At 45.8% G+C, this 20053-nt stretch overlaps 1 protein-coding gene across 1 annotated transcript in view; it reads right to left on the bottom strand.

The window, feature by feature from the left end:
* THSD4 (thrombospondin type 1 domain containing 4) overlaps positions 1–20053 on the bottom strand; it is a 2294989-nt gene that overhangs the window by 2024058 nt on the left and 250878 nt on the right. Inside the window, exon 2 of the mRNA XM_086958405.1 lies at positions 5714–5803. Within this exon, the coding sequence (XP_086814531.1) occupies positions 5714–5742 (29 nt within the window). The 5' untranslated portion in view covers positions 5743–5803. The remainder of the gene's footprint in view (positions 1–5713; positions 5804–20053) is intronic.

The following is a 20053-nucleotide window of genomic DNA, read 5'->3' as shown; positions in this document are numbered from 1 at the left end:
AGCCTCTCTTAGGCTCGAATTAGCAATGCCAGATGAGCCTCGTTGGCTCTAAATACAAAATAATGGAACTCAAGAGCCTCTTCCAGGGCTCTAGAACAAATGTGGGCTGTGAGACTCTGGGGCTCGGGATAACACAACAGTGCCCACTGAGCCTCTCGTGGGCTCTCAAAGATACTGTGGCGCCTGAGCCCCTTGTGGGCTCTAAATTACCAAATGCGGGCGTTCGTTGGAGTCCCTCCTCGGGGGACTTGAAAACGGAAATGCCCCCGGAGCCCTCTGAGGGCTCTACACAAGAATGGCCCACTCGTTGAAGTCCCACTCGGGGGACTCAGAATCAGGAATTGCCCCCAAGAGCCTCTCGGGCTCTAAAGAACTGTGAAGCGCTCCCGAGCCCGACGACCACACTGGAGGGCGGGCACCGGCAATGTGCCCCGACGCCTCCCCCTCTAGAAACAAACCACACCAGGACCCTCCGTCCCTATGGACAGGCCCAGAGCTCTCCCCCGCCCGTCAACTCACCAGGCTCTGCTGCGGAGAGGCTCCGAGGTCGCGGCAGACTTCCTCTGTTGTTCCGGTGCGGAGCCGGCCACCCGCTGGGTCCGGTGGAGGCAGGGTAGCTCTCGTCCTCCTCCTTGATGGCGATGCACCCTCGGCCGTCGGCGGGGCTCTCCTAGGCCACAGGAGCCCCGCGAGGGGGTACCAGCACTTCCGGGTCGTCCTGTTGTCCCGCCCCCGGCCTACCTGACTTCCGGCCGGGCGGCGGCGGCAATTCTTTCCCCGTGACACGGGGTGAGCTCCTGTCCGGGGAGGGGGGCAGCAACAAATGCGGCAATGAGCGGGGTGGGCACCCGCGCCGCTCAGCTCGGCCACAACACGCAAGGGATGCCGGGTGGGCACCGGCCCGACAAATAAAGCACTCCCAAGCGCTACGACAGCAAACAAAGCGCTTCCAGGCGCTAGAAGCAAAGTAAAGAACTATTAAGCGCTGGGGCCAAAATAAAGCGCTCCCAGGCGCTATAGGGCTCAACAGACAGCAAAGGTCCTCCAGTAGGTGGGGGGGGGGCAAGTCTCGGCCCAGAGCTAGCTCACTGGGCCTACAGGCAGGGAGGCAGTCCAAGTGGTGGTCCTACTGGCACCCAGCAGCAGCCCCCCTCCTGAAAAGGATCCAGGAGGAGAACATTTTCATGGGGTCACAGCCCCTCTTTTATACACCTTTTCCCTTTGTCTTTGCTCAGGGTGAGGGGAAAAACCAGTCGGAGCCGGTTTGTGAGCACTCTTGATGTTCTCAGCCCCTCACTCTATTCACTGGCAGGGCTAGGGTCATCAGTCGCACCACGGGGGACAGAGCCAGCATTGTGTGGGGAAAGCCCAGCCTTTTCAGGACCCAGGTGTACTCCTCCCCAGCCATCAGCATGCTAATCTCCACACACACCACTGGGCAGACGCATCATGACTCATGGAGCCTGGCACCCCAGCCAGCTCCAGCCAATCACATGCAAGCACATTCACTGCACAGACAGGCACACTTCTAGAAGTGGCACTTCCATATTAGACACAAACATGCTGCATACATCATTGCGCAGCATTCAATCACACGAGTTCGTACATACCAAACTCGAGCCTGCACACCTCACGCATCAGAAACTACAGTGAAAGTGCGCAGAAACCAAAAATCACTACCACCAATTCACATTCATGAAGCAAAATATTTAGGGGTGAACCTGCCAGAAGGGCCAAGACCAACATGTCTTAATAATGCATGCATCCTGGCCACTATTTGGATTTAGATAGGGGTTGCAGTTACCTGTGTCCCTCAGCTGCTGTTTATACTCTTGTACACTAAAGAAAGGAAATGGTTTTGTAAAAGTAATGACACTGGCATGCATTGTGCAAGAACCATAGAAATATTTTGATCATCGTGTCCACAATCGTGAATACTTGCTCCCACCCAGCTGTCACTAGTCTGTCAATTTCTCACATCTTCATCACGTTTTTAAATCACGTATGATGTTTGAGAGAGTGATGTGCTAGAACAAGTTTTATGCTACCTTTCATTTGGCGATTTATGTCACTTTGTGTGATGTCATTTGGAATGAAGTTTTTATTCAATGTAAAAAAACTAATGAATATAAGACTTTGATGACAAGCATTTTTTCTTCATTCCATGTACCATATATCAGTAAAGTGATTTGGAAAATCTGTCTAGTGACTACTCAACATAATCCACATTGGTTAAATCACTGTTACAATTTACTATATCTGCCGCTTGGGCAAATTCTCTTCTTTCCAGGGAAATGTGTGGTTACACGTGAATGTGCTCTTCCTTAGTCACACGTGTGCTGCGTATTGTTATTAGTGGAGGGTGCATTAGATGTTACATCACTTTTCAAAAACGTGATTAATTTGTTGAAATCCCAATAAATATGTGTAGATTTATTAAGTTTAAAGAGAAACAAGCAATGGGAAAGCCAATAGTTAGGTACTTGGCAAGCATGCATACATGTAAACACATATGAGAGGAGGAGTACATCAGCCGTGGCACTGCGGTGTACTCCTTTCTAGAAGGCTCTGCCAGCAAAGTCAGGCAAGCTGGAGTAACTAACAATATAACAGGGCCAATGAATTAAGTGGGCTGACCAATTACACTCTGCCATAGGTTTCATGCTGAGGTGGGTGGTAGCAAAATGTGAATGACACTTGAACAGGCTGATGGATCAAGAGGGAGGAGCAAAAGCCCATGTATGTAGGTATTCATGTAGGTATTTTTATTGTGAACATTTAAGGCTTGGACAGGCACCTAAGCCTGGCAGAACCCACCACTCTAGTCAGGACAAGATAACCCCTGCACACCCAATTGGTAGCTTGGCAGAGCTTGGCAGAGCAGCCAGGCTTTACCCAGATGTAATGTGTAAAGGGTTTGTGCAACACACACCCACAAGGGACACACACCAGGCACACCACAAAAAGAGACTCCACACAATGTTATAAAAAAAGGTCCTTTTTATTGTTCTTAAAACACATTAGACCACAATCACATAAATCACTGTGCCACTAGGCACTTGTCATGACATCACATAGATCATAAAATCACTTTCACCATAAGGCAATTGTCATAACACATGTATTGTACGGAAGCAATACTTATAAGTGGCACCTGTCATGCATGACTTTGTATCATAAGTAAGAAAGCATCGTGAAACCATTATGCCTACATATTAGGCAGTTTCCTAATAATATTAACAGTACTTGATATGCAGTTCAGGTTAGGTCATTCACAGAAATCATCCAGAGACAACATTAGCACCCTAATCATGATATCCCTATAGGCACATCAGTAAAAGTAGGCACATATGCCATCAGTTGGTATGGGCCCACGTGAAGCGACGTATCCAAAACTTAACGTAGGGCCCAGAGATCTCTTTATCAGTTGTGGTGGTAATCATAAAATGCGGCCAGGGAGAACCCTAGGGAAATGCATTTGCTGGTGACTGCCCGGAGCAGCTGCTTCCCGCAGAGGGGATTTAAGAGTCCTAAATAAATGCCCCTAAGGTATGTATCAACACGGAGCAGCAGCTGCCTATGATTGCACTGAGGGGCAGCTGCTGCAGGAAAACATTGCCTCAGTCAGTGAGGAGATCTTGCCGATGTCCCCTGATAGCGGCCTGTGGTAATCAGACTCAAATGCACTCCGGGCGAGTTGGAATCTTTCTGGTTGCCTTGGACCCCCGCGGGGTTGAACAGCCTGGCCTCTCCAATTTCCTGGTTCAGCTCCTTCTGTTGTGCCACCCGTGCTCCTCTGCTCTCTGCTGTGGTCCCCTTAGTGGATGTACCCACGGGTGAGGTCAGAGGGCCTCTCCCAGGAGGCCCAACAGCTGTAGCACCCCCAAGCCAGTTTCCACATTCTTTGGGATCGGGAGGGGCCGCACACCATGCCGAGCATTGCTGGGCAGCCCCAGTTACTTGCCGGAGCTCAGATAATGAATACTCCCCCGCATTTCTCATGTCTTCGACAGACTAGGGCAGACGGGCTCAGCCGAGGAGGAGGTCTTTGCCCTGCGGCTGCCGCTTCTGTGGCGGCTCCTGCTGTGGTTACAGAGCAACCAAGTCTCCAGAAGGTCACGCCCTGCAACTCCTTAGATCGTTCAGCAGATAGGGAAAAAGAAAAACAGGACGCTCCTCCAATGCTTTTCCCTGTTTGTGGCCAGAATCAAGGAAAGGGGGAGCACTTTTCAAGGAACACACAGCTTTCCCCACACACTGGCCAAAAGTACACGCTGGTGCCCCACCACAAAAGCGCTCAATATGCGATTGGCTTTCAAAATTGGAGGGTGAAGGACACATTGCTAACCCTTCATCTTTGAGCTGAGAACAAAAGAGATCAAACACCCTTTATGAGGAAGAATACTGATAGCACCAACAATAGGGTCAGCACAAGGGTTTCTGTAACTATGGTGGCATTCCTTCTCTTGGCCCAACAGGCAGCAGGTCAGCACTTCAAGCAAACCAGTCCAATAGTAGTTCCTCTTGGCAGTCCTCTGGCCAGGTGCAGTCCACATAGTGTCTCTAATCATGGAGTCACAACCCCTATACTTCAACCACTGTTTAGAAGTTCACAAAACCCCTATTCACATAACCAGCCCTGGCCCAAGACACAGTGCAGGGGGGCGAAGACACCATTGTGAAAGTCCGACACAGCCCTATTCATGTGGAGGTGCACACCCTCCCACCACTCTAAATGCAGACCAGGCCTATTCAGATGCAAGGGAAACTCCTCCGACCACTCTAAATGCACCCAGGTCTATTTTGCCCAGCGCTGAGTCACCCAGGAAAGGCAAGGCACACCTCGAACGCCCCTTGTGACTGTCTAGAGTGAATGCACACCCCCTTCTCCTGTTAGTCTAAGCCAGATGGTGAATTCACAACCAGGCAGGGGAAAAAGAGTCAAACGCACCCAGAAATGCCTACATCTAAAAGTGGCATTTCTACAATAGTAATAACAAATTCGCTTCCACCAATAAGCAGGATTTATTACTACTATTCCATATACAAACATGGCCTGCTCCCCTTTCATATCAGAAATTACCACTGAAACTTATATAAGGGAATTCCCAATTCAAACCTATGAGAGGGCAGCCTCACAGCAGTCAGAAACCAAATAGGCTGTTTGTCACTACCAGAACATGCCATACAGTTAAGGCCCATGTCCTACCTTTTACCTAAACAGTACCCTGCTCATAGGGCTAGCCAGAGCCTACCTTAGGGGTGACCTATATATAGTAAAAGGGGAATTTTAGACTGGGTACATGGGATACCACTGTACAAGGGACTTACAGATAAATTAAATATGCCAAACAGGTGTAGACCAATCTCACAAAACAGAACACATGCACTTTAGCACTGCCCAGAGTCATAAAACCAACAAAAAGAGGTCAGAAAAAATACTGGAGTAATGCGAAATGTTTGTAGATTACCCAGCAAAAAGGTTCCAACAAGCTGTCTAAACTCCAGACTGAAAAAGAGGGGTTTAAAGGAAAAGAAATCTACAAATTGACATTTTGCAAATTTTTTCAGCAACAATATGTTGTTGAAAATTCAGCAAAGAGTCAATTTTGCTGAAAAAAACATACAAGTAAACCTTTTGCAGGGGAACTTTCCAACAAATTTGATCAGAGTTGTATTTGAAACAAAATCTAAAAATATCTTGACCATTTACCTTAAAGAGCCGTGTAATCCCTCAACCATGATCCTGAAGTAGGAAGGCCTCTGGAGGTGATGTTCCAAAGCCTTTTCAAACCAAATGGTCCTGTATGAACAAAAGCAAACACAACCTGCATAAATCAATCCATAATCCAACCAATTACATAAAAGTGTAGTCTTATACCACTTAGTTATAACATGGATTTTAAGAAGCAAACAACATAAACAACAACAACATAAAATAGTAATCAGTGTTTTATAGTTAAAATAAACTTGATTGACCCTATCATTAGTGAATCATGTACCAAATATTGCAATAATTTAAACATTCTTTAGACATTGAATTTATGAATTTAGATCAAAGAACCAACCAACAATCATCATCACCGTTAAATCATGATCATAATCATCAATGGTTCTTTAAAGGTCTTGAACAAACTCAAAATAGGGCTTTCGGATTTTCAACTTCATAAACACATGAATCAGATTAAAATGTAACTGCTTTATATGTATAAGGTTGTTTATATCACATAATGAATTAATACGTTCCCAAGTTCACATTTATATAGTGAGGTCATTTATGGATGGCCAAACTCTTAATTTCTGGAGGTGAGTAAATTTTGAGAGTTTGCAGTGTTCAAAGAATTGTATGTAAAATTACCTTGAAGCAGAAGCCATATATTTAAAAAATGGTGAGGGTATGATTTTGGAATCTATTATTGAAATATTAACAGCTCGTTCATTTCACAACTCTAGTCTACTATTTTTGGCAGTATCCATGAACGATCTTACGCATCTGTGCTACGAAATGGTCCTTAATCTAAGAAAATTAATGATGTTCCTCTACATTTACATCAATCTGAATTTCCCCCTAGCCACCCTCTTAAGTACTTAGTGGACTACCTTTCTTTTCCACACTTCCAGAAGGCGTTATATAAAATTCACACTTGCTGTTATTGAGAAAAAGAGAAACAAGACAGTGAGAAGTTATAAATGACCATGTTAAACAAAATATTACGTAGCCATAGCTATAGAGCAAGTCTACTGGATTTCGGAATTATACTTTTATGGGCCAGATGTACGAACCTTTCATTTAGCGCCTCGCAATTTGCGACACATTGCGAGTCGCAAATTGTGAGGGGCTAAATGAAATGTACAACAGTGTGTTTACACTGATTTGCGATTCGCAATGTGAATGCTAGCCCTCCCAGGGATGGTGGCCTACTGGGGTCAGCAGACCACCATGTCTGGGACTGCTTTTTGATAAAGCAGCTTTTTAAGAAAAAATGCAGCCCGCTTTCCTTAAAGGAAAACTGGATGCAATAAAAAAAAATTCAAAATGAAATGTTTTCATTTAATATTTTAAGGGCAGGCAGCGATACATAGGACCACTACCTGCCCTTTAAAAATTACTTTGCAGACAAATTCATTACCACCTAATTGAAGTAGGTAGTAATTGTGAGTGTTTTGCAACCCCAATTGCGGTCGCAAAACATTAGTACATTGTTTTGAGACTCACTATTTGGAAAGGAACATGCCTTCCAAATAGCGAACTTATGTAGTGAGTCGCAAAAAAATTGCAACTTGCTATATAGGCTATGTACATGGTCCAATATGTTTTTGCATGCGCAAACAGGTTTGCAAACCCGTTTGCTAATGCAAAAACGGGTCATACATCTGGCCCTATATTTTTTGTGTGAAGTCATATTAGTGATTGATGTGCCCAGTCAGCTAGGGTTGTAGCCATGTGAAATTTTTCCAATAAGCTACATAACTACCCACAAATGACCATACAATTGGCACTAAAAAATTATTCATATCTGAACTGATAAATGTCTCATCTGTCCTTTAAATTTGGCCCAATAAACTGCCCAGATCAGCGTTATTTTTCCTGTTCTTTGTGAACTAGAAAGTTCCTACTCAAGAGCTTAGAAATGAATCTGTATTCAATTAGCCAAATTAATCTTGGCATACGCAATATGAATCTCAGTGGTCAAAATATCTTGAGGAAACAGACCTCATACCAAAATCGCTCACATCAGCAAAATCTCTTGGCGACAAACTCAAGACGCTATTATACCTTGATGGTCAATAATGCCAGCTTTCAACTAGAGCATCTCCACATTCTGAACACTTTCTTTCTAAAATGATAACTTAACACAAGCCCTAGCCAGCTCACATGAATACTTAGGAAAGCACCCACTAATGGGTTTTCAAATAGTGCTTAGCTACCCTCTAAGCAATCATCCATTCAGCAGCACATCTGGTCTGGATGTAACAAGAGTTTGTTACCCTTGCCACTACCTTGACTTCCCATGGACCATCATTTTGGTATATAAGACTATATGCATCACCCACAAGGAGAGCCACATGAACAAAGGTGAAAATGTATCACTAAGGTCTAAGGAACAAACCAGTAAGAAGGTTAGTATAGCGCACCTCCAGATTTTGAATCTCACCTACTGTCACTCACACTCTGACAATTTACCAAGAATCTGGAATACTCAATTGACATATACCTGACAGGCTACGACAATCTACACTTTTAAAAGAGAACTAAATTAGATGTATCCACTGCTTGTATCTCTTGAGTGTCTTCCATAAGCATAGCACGATCACCTCTTATATGCTCTGTCCATTTTAATCCGATGCAATTTTGTAATGCTCTTTGCCATCCCATGCTCAAGGCCTCAAAACACTATATCATGAAAAAAGATGAATAAATACATAGAAAAAAATATGTGGGTGAGTTAAAAAAAAATATAAGTATTGGCCTTCCATGGTGAAGGAGAAAGCACAACTGATAATGGGCTAAGGATTAAAACAATTTTCTTCCAGCACAATGGTGAATGGTAATCTTGCCTCTGTAGAATGGTTGTATGTGATTTCATAGAAAAATTATTTAATGAAATAGGGTTAGTGAGAAACCATTTCACCTAAACTGTTTAATGGAAATTTGCAGAATGAATAGCATTTACAATTTCGTAAAAAACAATTCATAGAATGTCTGAGATCCTAAAATTGGCTTTTGCATGCTTATGTTTTTTAAGGTGTAAGTGCAAAGGTTGCAGGTCTTTCAGATTTTTGTTTGACAGAAGTATTTATTTCAGTGCTTTATTTTAGAAGACATTACTCATATATTTTACACTGTCAAAGCATTACTTCAGATGTTTTTAATTCACTAACCCTCACGACCACTGAACACCATCCCTCACAGTCCCCCTCACAACTCCTAAATACCAACCACACCTGCTCCTAAAAACCTCCCACCACCCGTAAAATTAATCTATCTCCAACCCATAACCTACATCCTACCCAGCCATTACAACAACTAAACTCCACACATGCCACAACACTAAAAACCCATCACCAGGCCCAAACTACACTCATCACAGACTCCTTAACTACACCAATCCTAGCACTCTTAATACTATTTCTAACCTTAAGCTACACCCATTCCTGAATTCTAAAATTCTTTATGGGCAAAAATCCTCCCATCCTTGACCTCTAAAACCTCTCACCACCCGTAAACTACATCCATCTCAGACCCATAACCTACACCCTATCCTAACAGCCATTACAACTCCTAAACTCCACACATCCCAGAACCTTAAAAACCAATCACCAGGCCCAAACTACACCCATCACAGACTCCTAACCTACACCCATCAATGCCTTCTTAATACTATTTCTACCCTTAAACTCCACTCATTCATGAATCTTAAAATTCTTTATGGACAAGAATCCTCTCATCGTTGACCTCTAAAACCCCACACCATCCGTAAACTCCAGGCATTCCTGAACCTTAAAAACCTTTCACAACCCCTAAACTTAGCCCTTTACAGTCGTAACTCCACCTATCTGGAAACCCTAAAAAACTCTAAACACCCCTACACTCCATCCAACCCTGAACTCAAAAAACCTCTCCGCAACTGCAAACTTCACTCTGTCATTTTTAAAATTATCTTTTATTTGAAATATTTTGTTTGTGTTTTGATTTTTTTGTATTTCCTTAAAATTGTCTTTTCTTAAAATTGTTTTTTCTTGAGTTGGTTTCCTCCAATTCTAAGTTTGTTTTCCTATTAATTCTCATACATCACTGTAGAATCAATAGCTGCTCAAGAAGATTCCATATGCAAGCCCTCCCCCCTATTTCTATGAACTGTTACTATGTTAATCTATGTATTTATTTAATATTAAGAATCACATTCTTCTTTTAATTAATTACCTTGGGAATAACATCCAAATTGTAGTCCTCTTCCAGATCAGTACTTTAGCCTTGACATTGGCAGGTCAGAAACATTTCTACAGACGCTGATGAAGATACTTGTGCTACTTTTGTTTCTTTTTAAAACACTATTGAAAAGTAGGTAATATGAAGTGTAAAATGAAATATGTTTTCATTGTATATTTTAGAAGAATCAGTGACTATTACGATGTAGGCACAACATATGTGGTGTTGTGCATTTAGGGTTGTATGAGGTTATGGGGTTGTGGTGGCATCAGGGAGCATGAGATGTAGCTATTTTGTGTTTACTTAACAATGACAGCACGTTGACCAGAGACACTGGACAGAAGAAACGATTTAGTACACTAGGCAATCATTCCATGTGGTGGATGATGTAGGCTAAATCGTGAGGCTTTGAGGATGGATCACAACACAGTTCTATAGAAAAATAGTGACAATGGAAGACAAACATTCCACATACATACATGCACATATTATTTGTCATGGCATAAAAGTATTCACAGGTTGTGATAAGCCCATAAAAACATGCAGGTGGGATTTGTGATTTATGTGGCTTGTTTATAGTAGTCTTAAAAGATAATAAGGTGATGAGAACCCAGGGCCTCGCAGGAGACTCTTCCAGTGGAGAGGGCTCAGTAGATGCATTGGGAGAGTGAGTACTGTAAGCAAACAACGTTTGTAGGTTTACAAAATTTAGGTGCGTTTTGACGGGAGAGGGTTGCTGTGAGTTGAGGGGGTGGGGGTTCAATAGTTTATACTTTTGAAGACCAATGTGAGGAGCTGAAGCTCTGCTGTTGGCAGCCAATCAATTCTATGCATCAGGGGAAGTGGGTTCACCCCGTGGGAGAGTGAAGATACTTGGCTGGACAAGAGAAGTTATCCGTAGTTAGAACCAAGAGCGCAGAGATACCCCTTCTAGGGTGATTCAGGCACTTTATAAATTATACTAACATAACATATTAACATTAGTTGTTTTAGCAACCGAACTAGCTCAGATGACTGCATCTATGAGATTTGAAGTGAACTGAATGGAAGATATAGATGCAATGTGAATTTGATAAAGATAAAAGAGTCCAATCTCAAGTGGGATTTTTAGATGTAAGGGGGAAAATGAGAAAGGTGGGGGGAAGCACATGAGAGGAGTATGAGAGTGAGAGGTAGGTGGTGGCAAGTAGTAGATAATCTCAGTTTTAGAAGCACTGAGCAAGAGTGAGTTTTGGGCGAGCCAGTGACGGATGACTGCAAGAAAGTTAGAGATCATTTACATTTTCAAAAGGGATTCACATGTAGCCTTGTATGTGCTAAAGCGCATTTCTCTATAGGTAGGTAGGTCAAAATGAATTATGATGCAAAAATAGCAGCTAAGCGCATATTGCTTCTTTTTTTTAAGCTTTCCTTCCCCTAAAAATGGTGGAGGTCAGCCCCAGACGTCTTCGATCATGCGCTTCATGAGTATGCCTATATAGTTGTCTTTGCAAACTCTTTCACAGGTATAGAAAATTGAATACAAAATAACATGTTTAGGACTGGAGGAACTCCAATGTTCTCCTACCCACCAGCACACATTATTGAAGTGCCAGACTTATTTTATTAATGACTAGCAGCCCATCCCGACGTTGTCCGGGAGCAATTAGGCTTCAGGGCCCCTGCCCGCCCCGACGTTGTCCGTGGGTGCCCTGGAGCCTTCCTCCATATATTGCAGTATTATACCTCTATGTTTCCTTTGTACGCTTTTGTAACCTGCACACGTAACTTTTTCCTCCTGTAATGCACCATTTGGCTCACTTTTTTAATGCTCCGTTTGCTTCCTCTTGCTACCTGCACACGTCACTTTTTCCTCCTATACCTCTATGTTTACTTTCTACGCTTTTGTAACCTGCACACATAACTTTTTCTTCCTGTAATGCACCGTTTGGCTCACTTTTGTAATGCTCCGTTTGCTTCCTCTTGCTCACGATGTACGCTTTTGTAACCTGCACACGTAACTTTTTCCTCCTGTAATGCACCATTTGGCTCACTTTTGCAATGCTCCGTTTGCTTCCTCTTGGTAACGATTTTCATTTTTGCTTCATTTTTCCACCACTCACCGCTCCTAAATAAATAACCTACCTCATCCGCCGCTCACCGCTCCTCCCCGCCTGCCCGCCGCTCCTCACCGCCTGTCCGCCGCTCCTCACCGCTCCTCCCCGCCGCATTTCCTATGGTCCTCCTCGCGCTCCTGGACGCCGCTCCTCCCCGCGCTCCTTACGTCGGGCACGCAAGTCGCGGCCGGCGCTTCTTCCAAGGGACTACTTTTTTTCTGGTAAATTTTTTAAATAACGTATATTTATTACGTTCATATAGCCTATGTCCATCAGCACACCCTGACGATTACAACGATGTATCAGGTGTGTGGATTGGCGCTGTGGTTCCCGAGTTTACCCGCCTCAAAGGTTCAAAGTTCTTCCTTTTTAATAGTAGTATAGATAGGCAAGGCCGGGGCTGGCCGTACCAGGCATTGGGTGTTTCTCTGGGAGGCTGGAAGGGTGGAGGGGGGGCACTTTTGTTACTGGGGGCCGGCTTTTTAGCAGTGCAGTAGTTTTAAAAGCACTGCAGAGTTCCTTGTATATTGAACAGTTTGCAGTCGACAATAAAAGTGCCAAGATAACTGGTGGTGGTTAGTGTACCTGCTGATCAGAGTTTTGTCCAGTGACAGCTTTGACTCATCTAAGTAAGCTATGAGGCTTAGTATGCTTTCCGCAAAAGAGTGTGTACTATGCAGAGCACAGATCAGTATTGTATGTGCATAGCTCCCCCTTGTAGTGGTCAGGCTTGCTATGCACTGTATAGGGGCTGGACAAAATGTGGGTTCCCAGCCCGGCCCTGGTTATAGACGTGTGGATTGCTCATGTACACATGACAATACATTTCACTCAATGTAAGGTCGGTTTGTAAATAAGAGGATCTAACTAACTTGATGCAGCTTTATTTCGAGCTGTGATTCACAAACTGCACCGCAGAGTGTAACCACCAGTCTCACTTGTGAATCAGTTCTTCCATTTTTAACACTATTGCAATGGTCGGTGCTTTTCCACTAAAAGGATTCTGACATCTGCATACGATCTGCGTGCGACCCATGCTAGCAGGGAAAAATGCAGAGGTGGGTTTTGAGAAAACAAAATGTCTAAATCCCGCCAAGAGAACCGTCTTATTCTACAAACATAAGTTGTATGTCAGTCATCTCCTTACATCATGCTCTCGATGTTGTTTTGGAAAAATGCAGCTAATGCGGCATTTATGCTATCAGTGTGTGATATGAAAGCAATCGCTCCCGCTGAATCAGTCACTTGAATTAAATACAACATCTTACTGGCAAGAAACACATCTTCCCAGACCTTTTAGCACATAAATGTGAATTTCAGTATGAGGTTGTAGTACTTTATAATAGCTATTATTGGAATATACCATTCCAACTTTATGTTGTTCCGGAGTTTCACTTTGAGACCTCGAAGTATTATCGTGAAGCCTTTTTTAACACGGATTTCCCGATACATCTGTAGCTTATTAACTGTGTTGTTACCAGATGTAAAATGATGTGCCTTGTGTGTCCCAATTCAGTATTCAGTATGTTGATACTACTTGCTAAGCTATTAAAGACGGGCACAATATTCATCTTGCTGTGTTTTCCGAACCAGCAGAGGGTTTCTTTCCAAGCCTAGTGTAATCGTTAGAGTCAAGAGTCATTCTGCGACAAAGCAGAGGCTTTCCTTTTGTTGCGTGCTGGCGAAAACCTTTCCTTTTTGCATGTTTTGGTGTTTATGTGAATTCTGGCACCCGTCGTTTCATAGCGCTTAGAGAACCACTTTGGAATAAATGCAGCCATATTAACAAAACGTCGGGGCCAAAGTCAGTGGCAGCAACAGTTCAAGGAATCCTTGTCAGTCAGAGAGACAGTAAAATCAGAGTGGGCACATGGTTTGCGATTGGTCTCCTTCTGCTTCAACCCTGATTTTCCATTCAACACAGGGCAACTTTACAGTTGTAGAGGCAAAGGATCTCACCGCCACACCACACACATCTACAGTACCCCAAAACAACAGTACACAACTCAGCACTCCTGTGTGCCTTTACACCACACTTCTCTATGACAGATAGAGGCAGTATCTGTCCACTCTATTCACACAAAATACTACCAGAGGAATGCATTCCAATGCCATAGGCCTCATTCGGACCAATATTACTCGCTAGTCTTCTCCACATAACTCTTTCACACTGTGTCACAATTGTCATCAGCACCTAACCTCATTCAAGACACAATCACAAGACCACCAGACTTTCTCAATACATAGCACTGATTTAGCCCTGTTCAAAAATCTCACCGACTAGATGAGACTAAAAGATAGCCCTGAGATGGGAATAGGTTGTAACCAACACCAACAACCAGATTACTAGTACACAGGATGTATTAAGAAATCCCTGCCATTGCGCTGTTAACCAGGGCAGATTACTCCAAAAAGATGAATTGTTGGCAACTCAAGAAAATACAATCACCACCCAACAAGAGTGGACATCAGGCCCCCTTGCAAGACCAAAGGAAGTAGTGCATCTGACATGCTTTTGGCCCAAAGGGTACAGAACAAACACTGAGTTCAACAAAACCTCAGTGTAAAGGTAAAACATTGAACCCTATTCTGACAGACAAATCCAATAAGACACAATGTAGGTGTTCAGCAGACACAAGATAATAATACATTCCCCCTTTCCGTCACTCAGACACCAGCATCTGAAGCCTTTAAGAACGGTCTATTCTATACTGTCAATCATCAAGCAGATTTTGGTGATGCATAATTTCCACAAAAGAAAAAACTGACACTTATGATTGACAAGTCCTTTAACTTAGCAGACATCTTTGACTCACCTTTTTCCAAAATGCAACACAGTTGTTTTCACAGAAACAAATAAATTGGGTGATGTGGTGAAATTACAGCAATCAATATGACTGATAGAACCTGCTAAGAAACAACTACCTTTAAATAACTCTCCACAAACAATTGATAATGTAATGCTCATTAATTTCAAATATTTAATTGTCCCAAGCTCTGCTCTGTTACAAACCAGAAAGATGTTATCAGCATGGCTGTCTTCGCCACTTCTCTTGCAAAACAAATACACATAGGAGATTTCTCTAGCTGGGTCAATTTACTAAATAACAAAAAAGCTATAAAGATTCCCAGCTATCTGGAAGTACAACTTTTCCACTAATTAATCAACACTACTGACTACAGAGAGGGGCACATCGTAAACTTGAACTTTATCTTCAGAATAGAGTCAATGGACCTGCCTGTCCAGCCACACACCAGGTTCTGCAGACCCATAATTACACTAACTACTAAACATAAAGGGGTATATACACAAGAACGTGTGATAACTACCAAAGGAGTAGCGTAACACAACTTTCAACATCACAGCCCATCGTGGGAAAATAACCCAGTGTCAACGTTTAATTCACAACACGGCTGTAGCATGTGATAGTGTCCCGAAACCGCAGACAATTTCCGCGATACAACCACCTCGATGGATACAAAAACACAAACCACAACACCGTAAAACCTGCGATGGGCCCAAGTGCGATGAGGAAACGGCGATAAGCAGCACCAGGCCTGCAACACACACCTGGCAGGCAGGAAAAATCACCATAAAAGTAGAAAAAACACCCAAGCACAAACTGACCAACACCCAAGCACCATGGAGGCAGCCGGAGAAGGCACAGAGGACGAGTGCAACCCCACAAGCACCCCGGACGACCAGATCAGGACCTCGGGGATAGGAAAGGACAAGGACAAGAAGAAGAGGAAGACGATGTTCAGTCCACAGGCAAACAGGATCATAGTCACAGAGGTGATGGAACACCATCAACAACTGCTCATCACCTCCAACGTGTCATTGGGCACCAAAAACGGAATATGGTGGGACATCGTAGACAAGGTGAATGCCGTCAGGAAGCACAAGAGGACAATGGACGAGGTCAAGAGGCGATGAAATGACATCAAGCAGCGGACCAATGAGACACTCTCCGCCAACCAGAAGTCAGCAGCGCAGACTGGAGGTGGGGGCCCAGCGCCACAGCTGGAGCTGGATGACATGGAGGAGCTGGTGTCGACAGTCATCAGTATGGAGACTGTGGCCGGAGTCGAGGGATCGAACACTGCTCGACAGGACACAATACAACCACAACAAGGTGAGTGACTACCAGGTACGGGGGGGAAGGGTGGAGATGGGTACAATGACACAGATGCACAATCAAGGAGAGCACAGAGCACACCCACAATGACTCTGGGTCCTCGCACAGATCTACAGACTGTCACAATGCACAACGCCATGCTGGCTGAATGCCAACATGTACCATGTGGAATCATCGTAATACACCATCTCCCCTTTACTTTGCAGGGGCACCGTCAACACCTCCTGCAGAGCAGTCCCAGCCACTCTTCACTGATGACGAGGCGGCCAATACCAGCATTGACACCCAAGCCATTCAAGACATCATGGACCTCATCCGCAACTCACCTCCAGGATCCGGGCAGGGCAGCTGCCTCGAGGAGACCCCACCCACTATCCCAAGCACCCAGCAGGAGGCATCACAGCCCCGGCACCCACCAATACCCCCAGGAACAACACATGGCCTTCCTACTCTGTGTGCTGCAGTGCCAGAGGGAAATCGCAGAGCAGGTGCAGTTGAACTTTGGCAACATGGCAATCAAACTTAACGCCATCCTTGGGTGTGTATCCCTGCTACCTGGTCTACAACGAGCCCTGACTGAGATCGCAGGAGTCATGACAAGGAGAGAAGAATACCTGTCGGCTCAGAGTGGCTCCAGCGATACCAGCCGTGAGCTGCCACAGATGCAGAGGCTCATGGAGGACATGGTGCGGATGAAAGCGGAAAGGATGGCAGCCACCGCTGAACATCCGCTAAATGTAGCTGGGATCTAACATGCCCTGCAGATCCTCATCATGGCATTGCTGCCACAATGTATGGTGATGTTGAACGCTGCTGCCCCCACGCCATCCTCATCTCCGCACCCTGGTGTGGCCATGCTTCCCTGTGCGGCAGGCCTAACCACTCCGGCACCTGGGGTGTGAGTTCCTCCCTGTGCGGCAGGTCTAACCACTCCAGCACCTGAGGTGTCAGTGCCTCCTTGTGTGGCAGGGCCACCTAAGGTGTCAGTGCCTCCCAGTGCGGCAGGCCTAACCACACTGGCATTTGAGGTGTGCCACTGCCGATACAGCAACACCCCCAGGTGGGGCAGGGCACATATCCGGGGACGATGACGTGGATGAGCTTGTGATCAGAAGGGCTCTGTAGCATTCATTTCCGCCACCTGACCTGTTTCTGGTTGGTCCCGCACATGGCCTCATTACCTTCTACTGACCCCCAATTCACTCAGACGCACTCACCTTGGACAGGGACATGGACTGCCACATCCTGTTTGATGTCCAATGATGGGGCGACCGGACTGCGGACTGCACCCCTCCTCTTCCGCAGTACTTGTCTTCCACGGATGGACTCTGGCTGGCCCATATAGTGTGGTGTATTCGGCAGTGCCCTGTACCACTCCAGCTGCGGAAAAGCACTGGATGTGCAATAAACATCCAGTGACGCACTGCTGTGTCATGTCTTTCATCATTCATGTATGTATGTGTGGATAAATGTAGGGACAGTGATTTTCTCTTACGTCAGAGGGTGCAACACAGCAATTTGTGTCAGGGGTCCCGTGGACACCACAACAGGGACACACGCAGCAGCCACTTTCTTGTCCAGACATGGACTAAACCACGGCCAGTTTCCATGAGTTATTTTTGCAAGCCCTGCCCAGTTTCAGCTTACGGTAGGCCAGACCACTCCGCTCACGCTCCCAGGGGGGCCTCATTGCTACCCGTTGCAGGCGTACTCTCTGGAGGTGTGCAGGTCCCTGGTCTAGTTGTCAGCATGTCACAGCCACTCCCTGAGGGCAGGTTTGCACGCACACCACACCCACCCGGCACAGGAGTCACAGGCCATGTGACCCCGCAAGTATAAGGGACTGACAACGTCACATACCCCTCTGCCGGTGGTGACTGGATTACGGACCTGAGGCCATAAGGCCAGCACGGGCCTACCACCAGATGGCACTGACTGGGTTTGAACAGGGTTTGTGGGAAATGCATTGCGGCCGGCACAGGCACCCCACCACGGGACGGTGACTTAGGGTGCGCTGAGTCATTGGCACCTTGAGCTGCTTACTGGGTGTGCAGCCTGCGATGATGGCCCGTCCTGGTGGTCCGGACTGCTCAGGATTTGTGTGCCTTGCTGGACCACTGTGTAGGCCGAGCCAGTGTCCTGCATGGGCCTACCACCACGTGGCCCCGCTTCCGGGGTCACAGAGTTAGTGGCACCCATTGGGCTGAGCGGCTGTGCAGGCTGCGATGTTGCCGGGTGCCTTGGTTCATACCATGCCTTGGTGTAATTTAGTCCCAGCACCACACGTTTTACCTGGTGGCCAGCACAGCATGGATGCATGGTGAGGAGGGTGCCATGTCTGAAGGCTCCAGGCTTGTGGCTTGCAGGGGCACGTGGTGGTACCTGCAGTCTACACACCGGTGGCGGAAGGTGAGCAGTGTGGGCCGGGTGTGCATGAGGGCCATGCTCTGATGGGTGGGGGGAGGGGCTGGGATGCCTCTGCCTGGGTGTGCATGGGTTGACATGCTCCGATGTGCGGTGGGAGGGGCTGGGATGCTTCTGCCTGGGTGTGCATGGGCAGGCGGCGATGTTGTCTTGTACAAGTGTGTGTACTGTACCAGTCATATCTCTCTGAACTCTGTTTCAGATGACGGCTTTGTCTCGAATTTGGGACCTGGTGTGCTGCTATACATATGGGCAAGTGGTTGGAGAAACACCAGTGGCAGCAGGTGAGCTGTGTGGCCTGGGTGTGCAGGGTTGTCTCTCTCTCTCTTCCCCCCCTCTCTTCTTCTCTCTCTCTCCCACTCTTTTCTTCTCTCTCTCTCCCTCTCTTCTTCTCTCTCTCTCTCCCCCTCTCTTCTTCTATCCTTCTCCTTCGCTCTCTCTCTGTCCCTTGATGTGCACAGGACACACTTCTCATCATGCTTTCTGTCTTGCAGGCTGTGACCTACGGATTGTGTCGAGGGGAGCCGCCATGTGTCTTCATTTGATTTCTGTGTTGTTTCAATAAAGTTTAATGGTTTTCTTCGAGAGTGAATGTGTGATGGTCAATTCTGTGCTGACTCATGCATGTCACCAGTTGTGATTGTGTGACATCAGGCGGATTATTTGGTACATGTTTAGGCGTAACTGATGTGGCATGTCTTTGCCTGGGGTGGGCCCGGGGGAGGGGCGGGTCCTGGGGGTGGTGGCGGTGGGTGTTGTGGCCCTCTTGGGTGTCAGACCTGCATAATCAGTTGCTCCATGGCATCTGTTGCCCTACCGATGACGCCCTGGGCTGGGCTTCCTATTCTGGTGCAGGCTGCCATCCGACTTTACACCAAGTCAGAGCAGGCGTAAATTTTCTGCTGCTAATGCGCCTTATCTCGTGTTTTGTGTTCTTATCGCCGATCTGGCTGGTCGTTGTGAATGTGGAGGTGTGGTGTTGTCGCGGGTTTTTGCACAGGAACGCCTACTCTGCATCTTATTAGCGATAGTAGCGGGGGTCCTCTGTGGCGATGTTTGTTGCAGCTGCTATCATGGGAAAACTGGTGCTGTGAATGCTGGGATAAATTTATCACAACTTTGGCCGCAATAAAGTGCAGTTAATTCCGCGATTGCTCCTTGTGAATATGCCCCAAAGTCTCCTGAAAGCCTAAACATATTTGTGCCATGTTAGACCCCGAAGAAGGTTACCCCCCAAAAAACACCCAAACCACATTCAATAAAGCTTCAATCCGCTGTCTCAAGAGCTGCTGGCAGTTAGTATCTTTGGTAAATTTACACAATACTACCACTAAAGCACTGGGTGAGATTATGTCTATCATCTAAAGAAACTCAAACCAGCAGCCAAAGCAGACAACAAATAATTTAACCATAAACTAGTAAATGCAAGAAGAGTGGGTGCAATCCTACGTTGGCAGCGTAAA

Source organism: Lissotriton vulgaris, chromosome 2_1 (assembly GCF_964263255.1).
Source record: "Lissotriton vulgaris chromosome 2_1, aLisVul1.2, whole genome shotgun sequence".
In the NCBI taxonomy this organism is placed as follows: domain Eukaryota; kingdom Metazoa; phylum Chordata; class Amphibia; order Caudata; family Salamandridae; genus Lissotriton; species Lissotriton vulgaris.
Note: the sequence above shows the minus strand (reverse complement) of the source record. Positions and strands in the feature narration are given on the sequence as shown.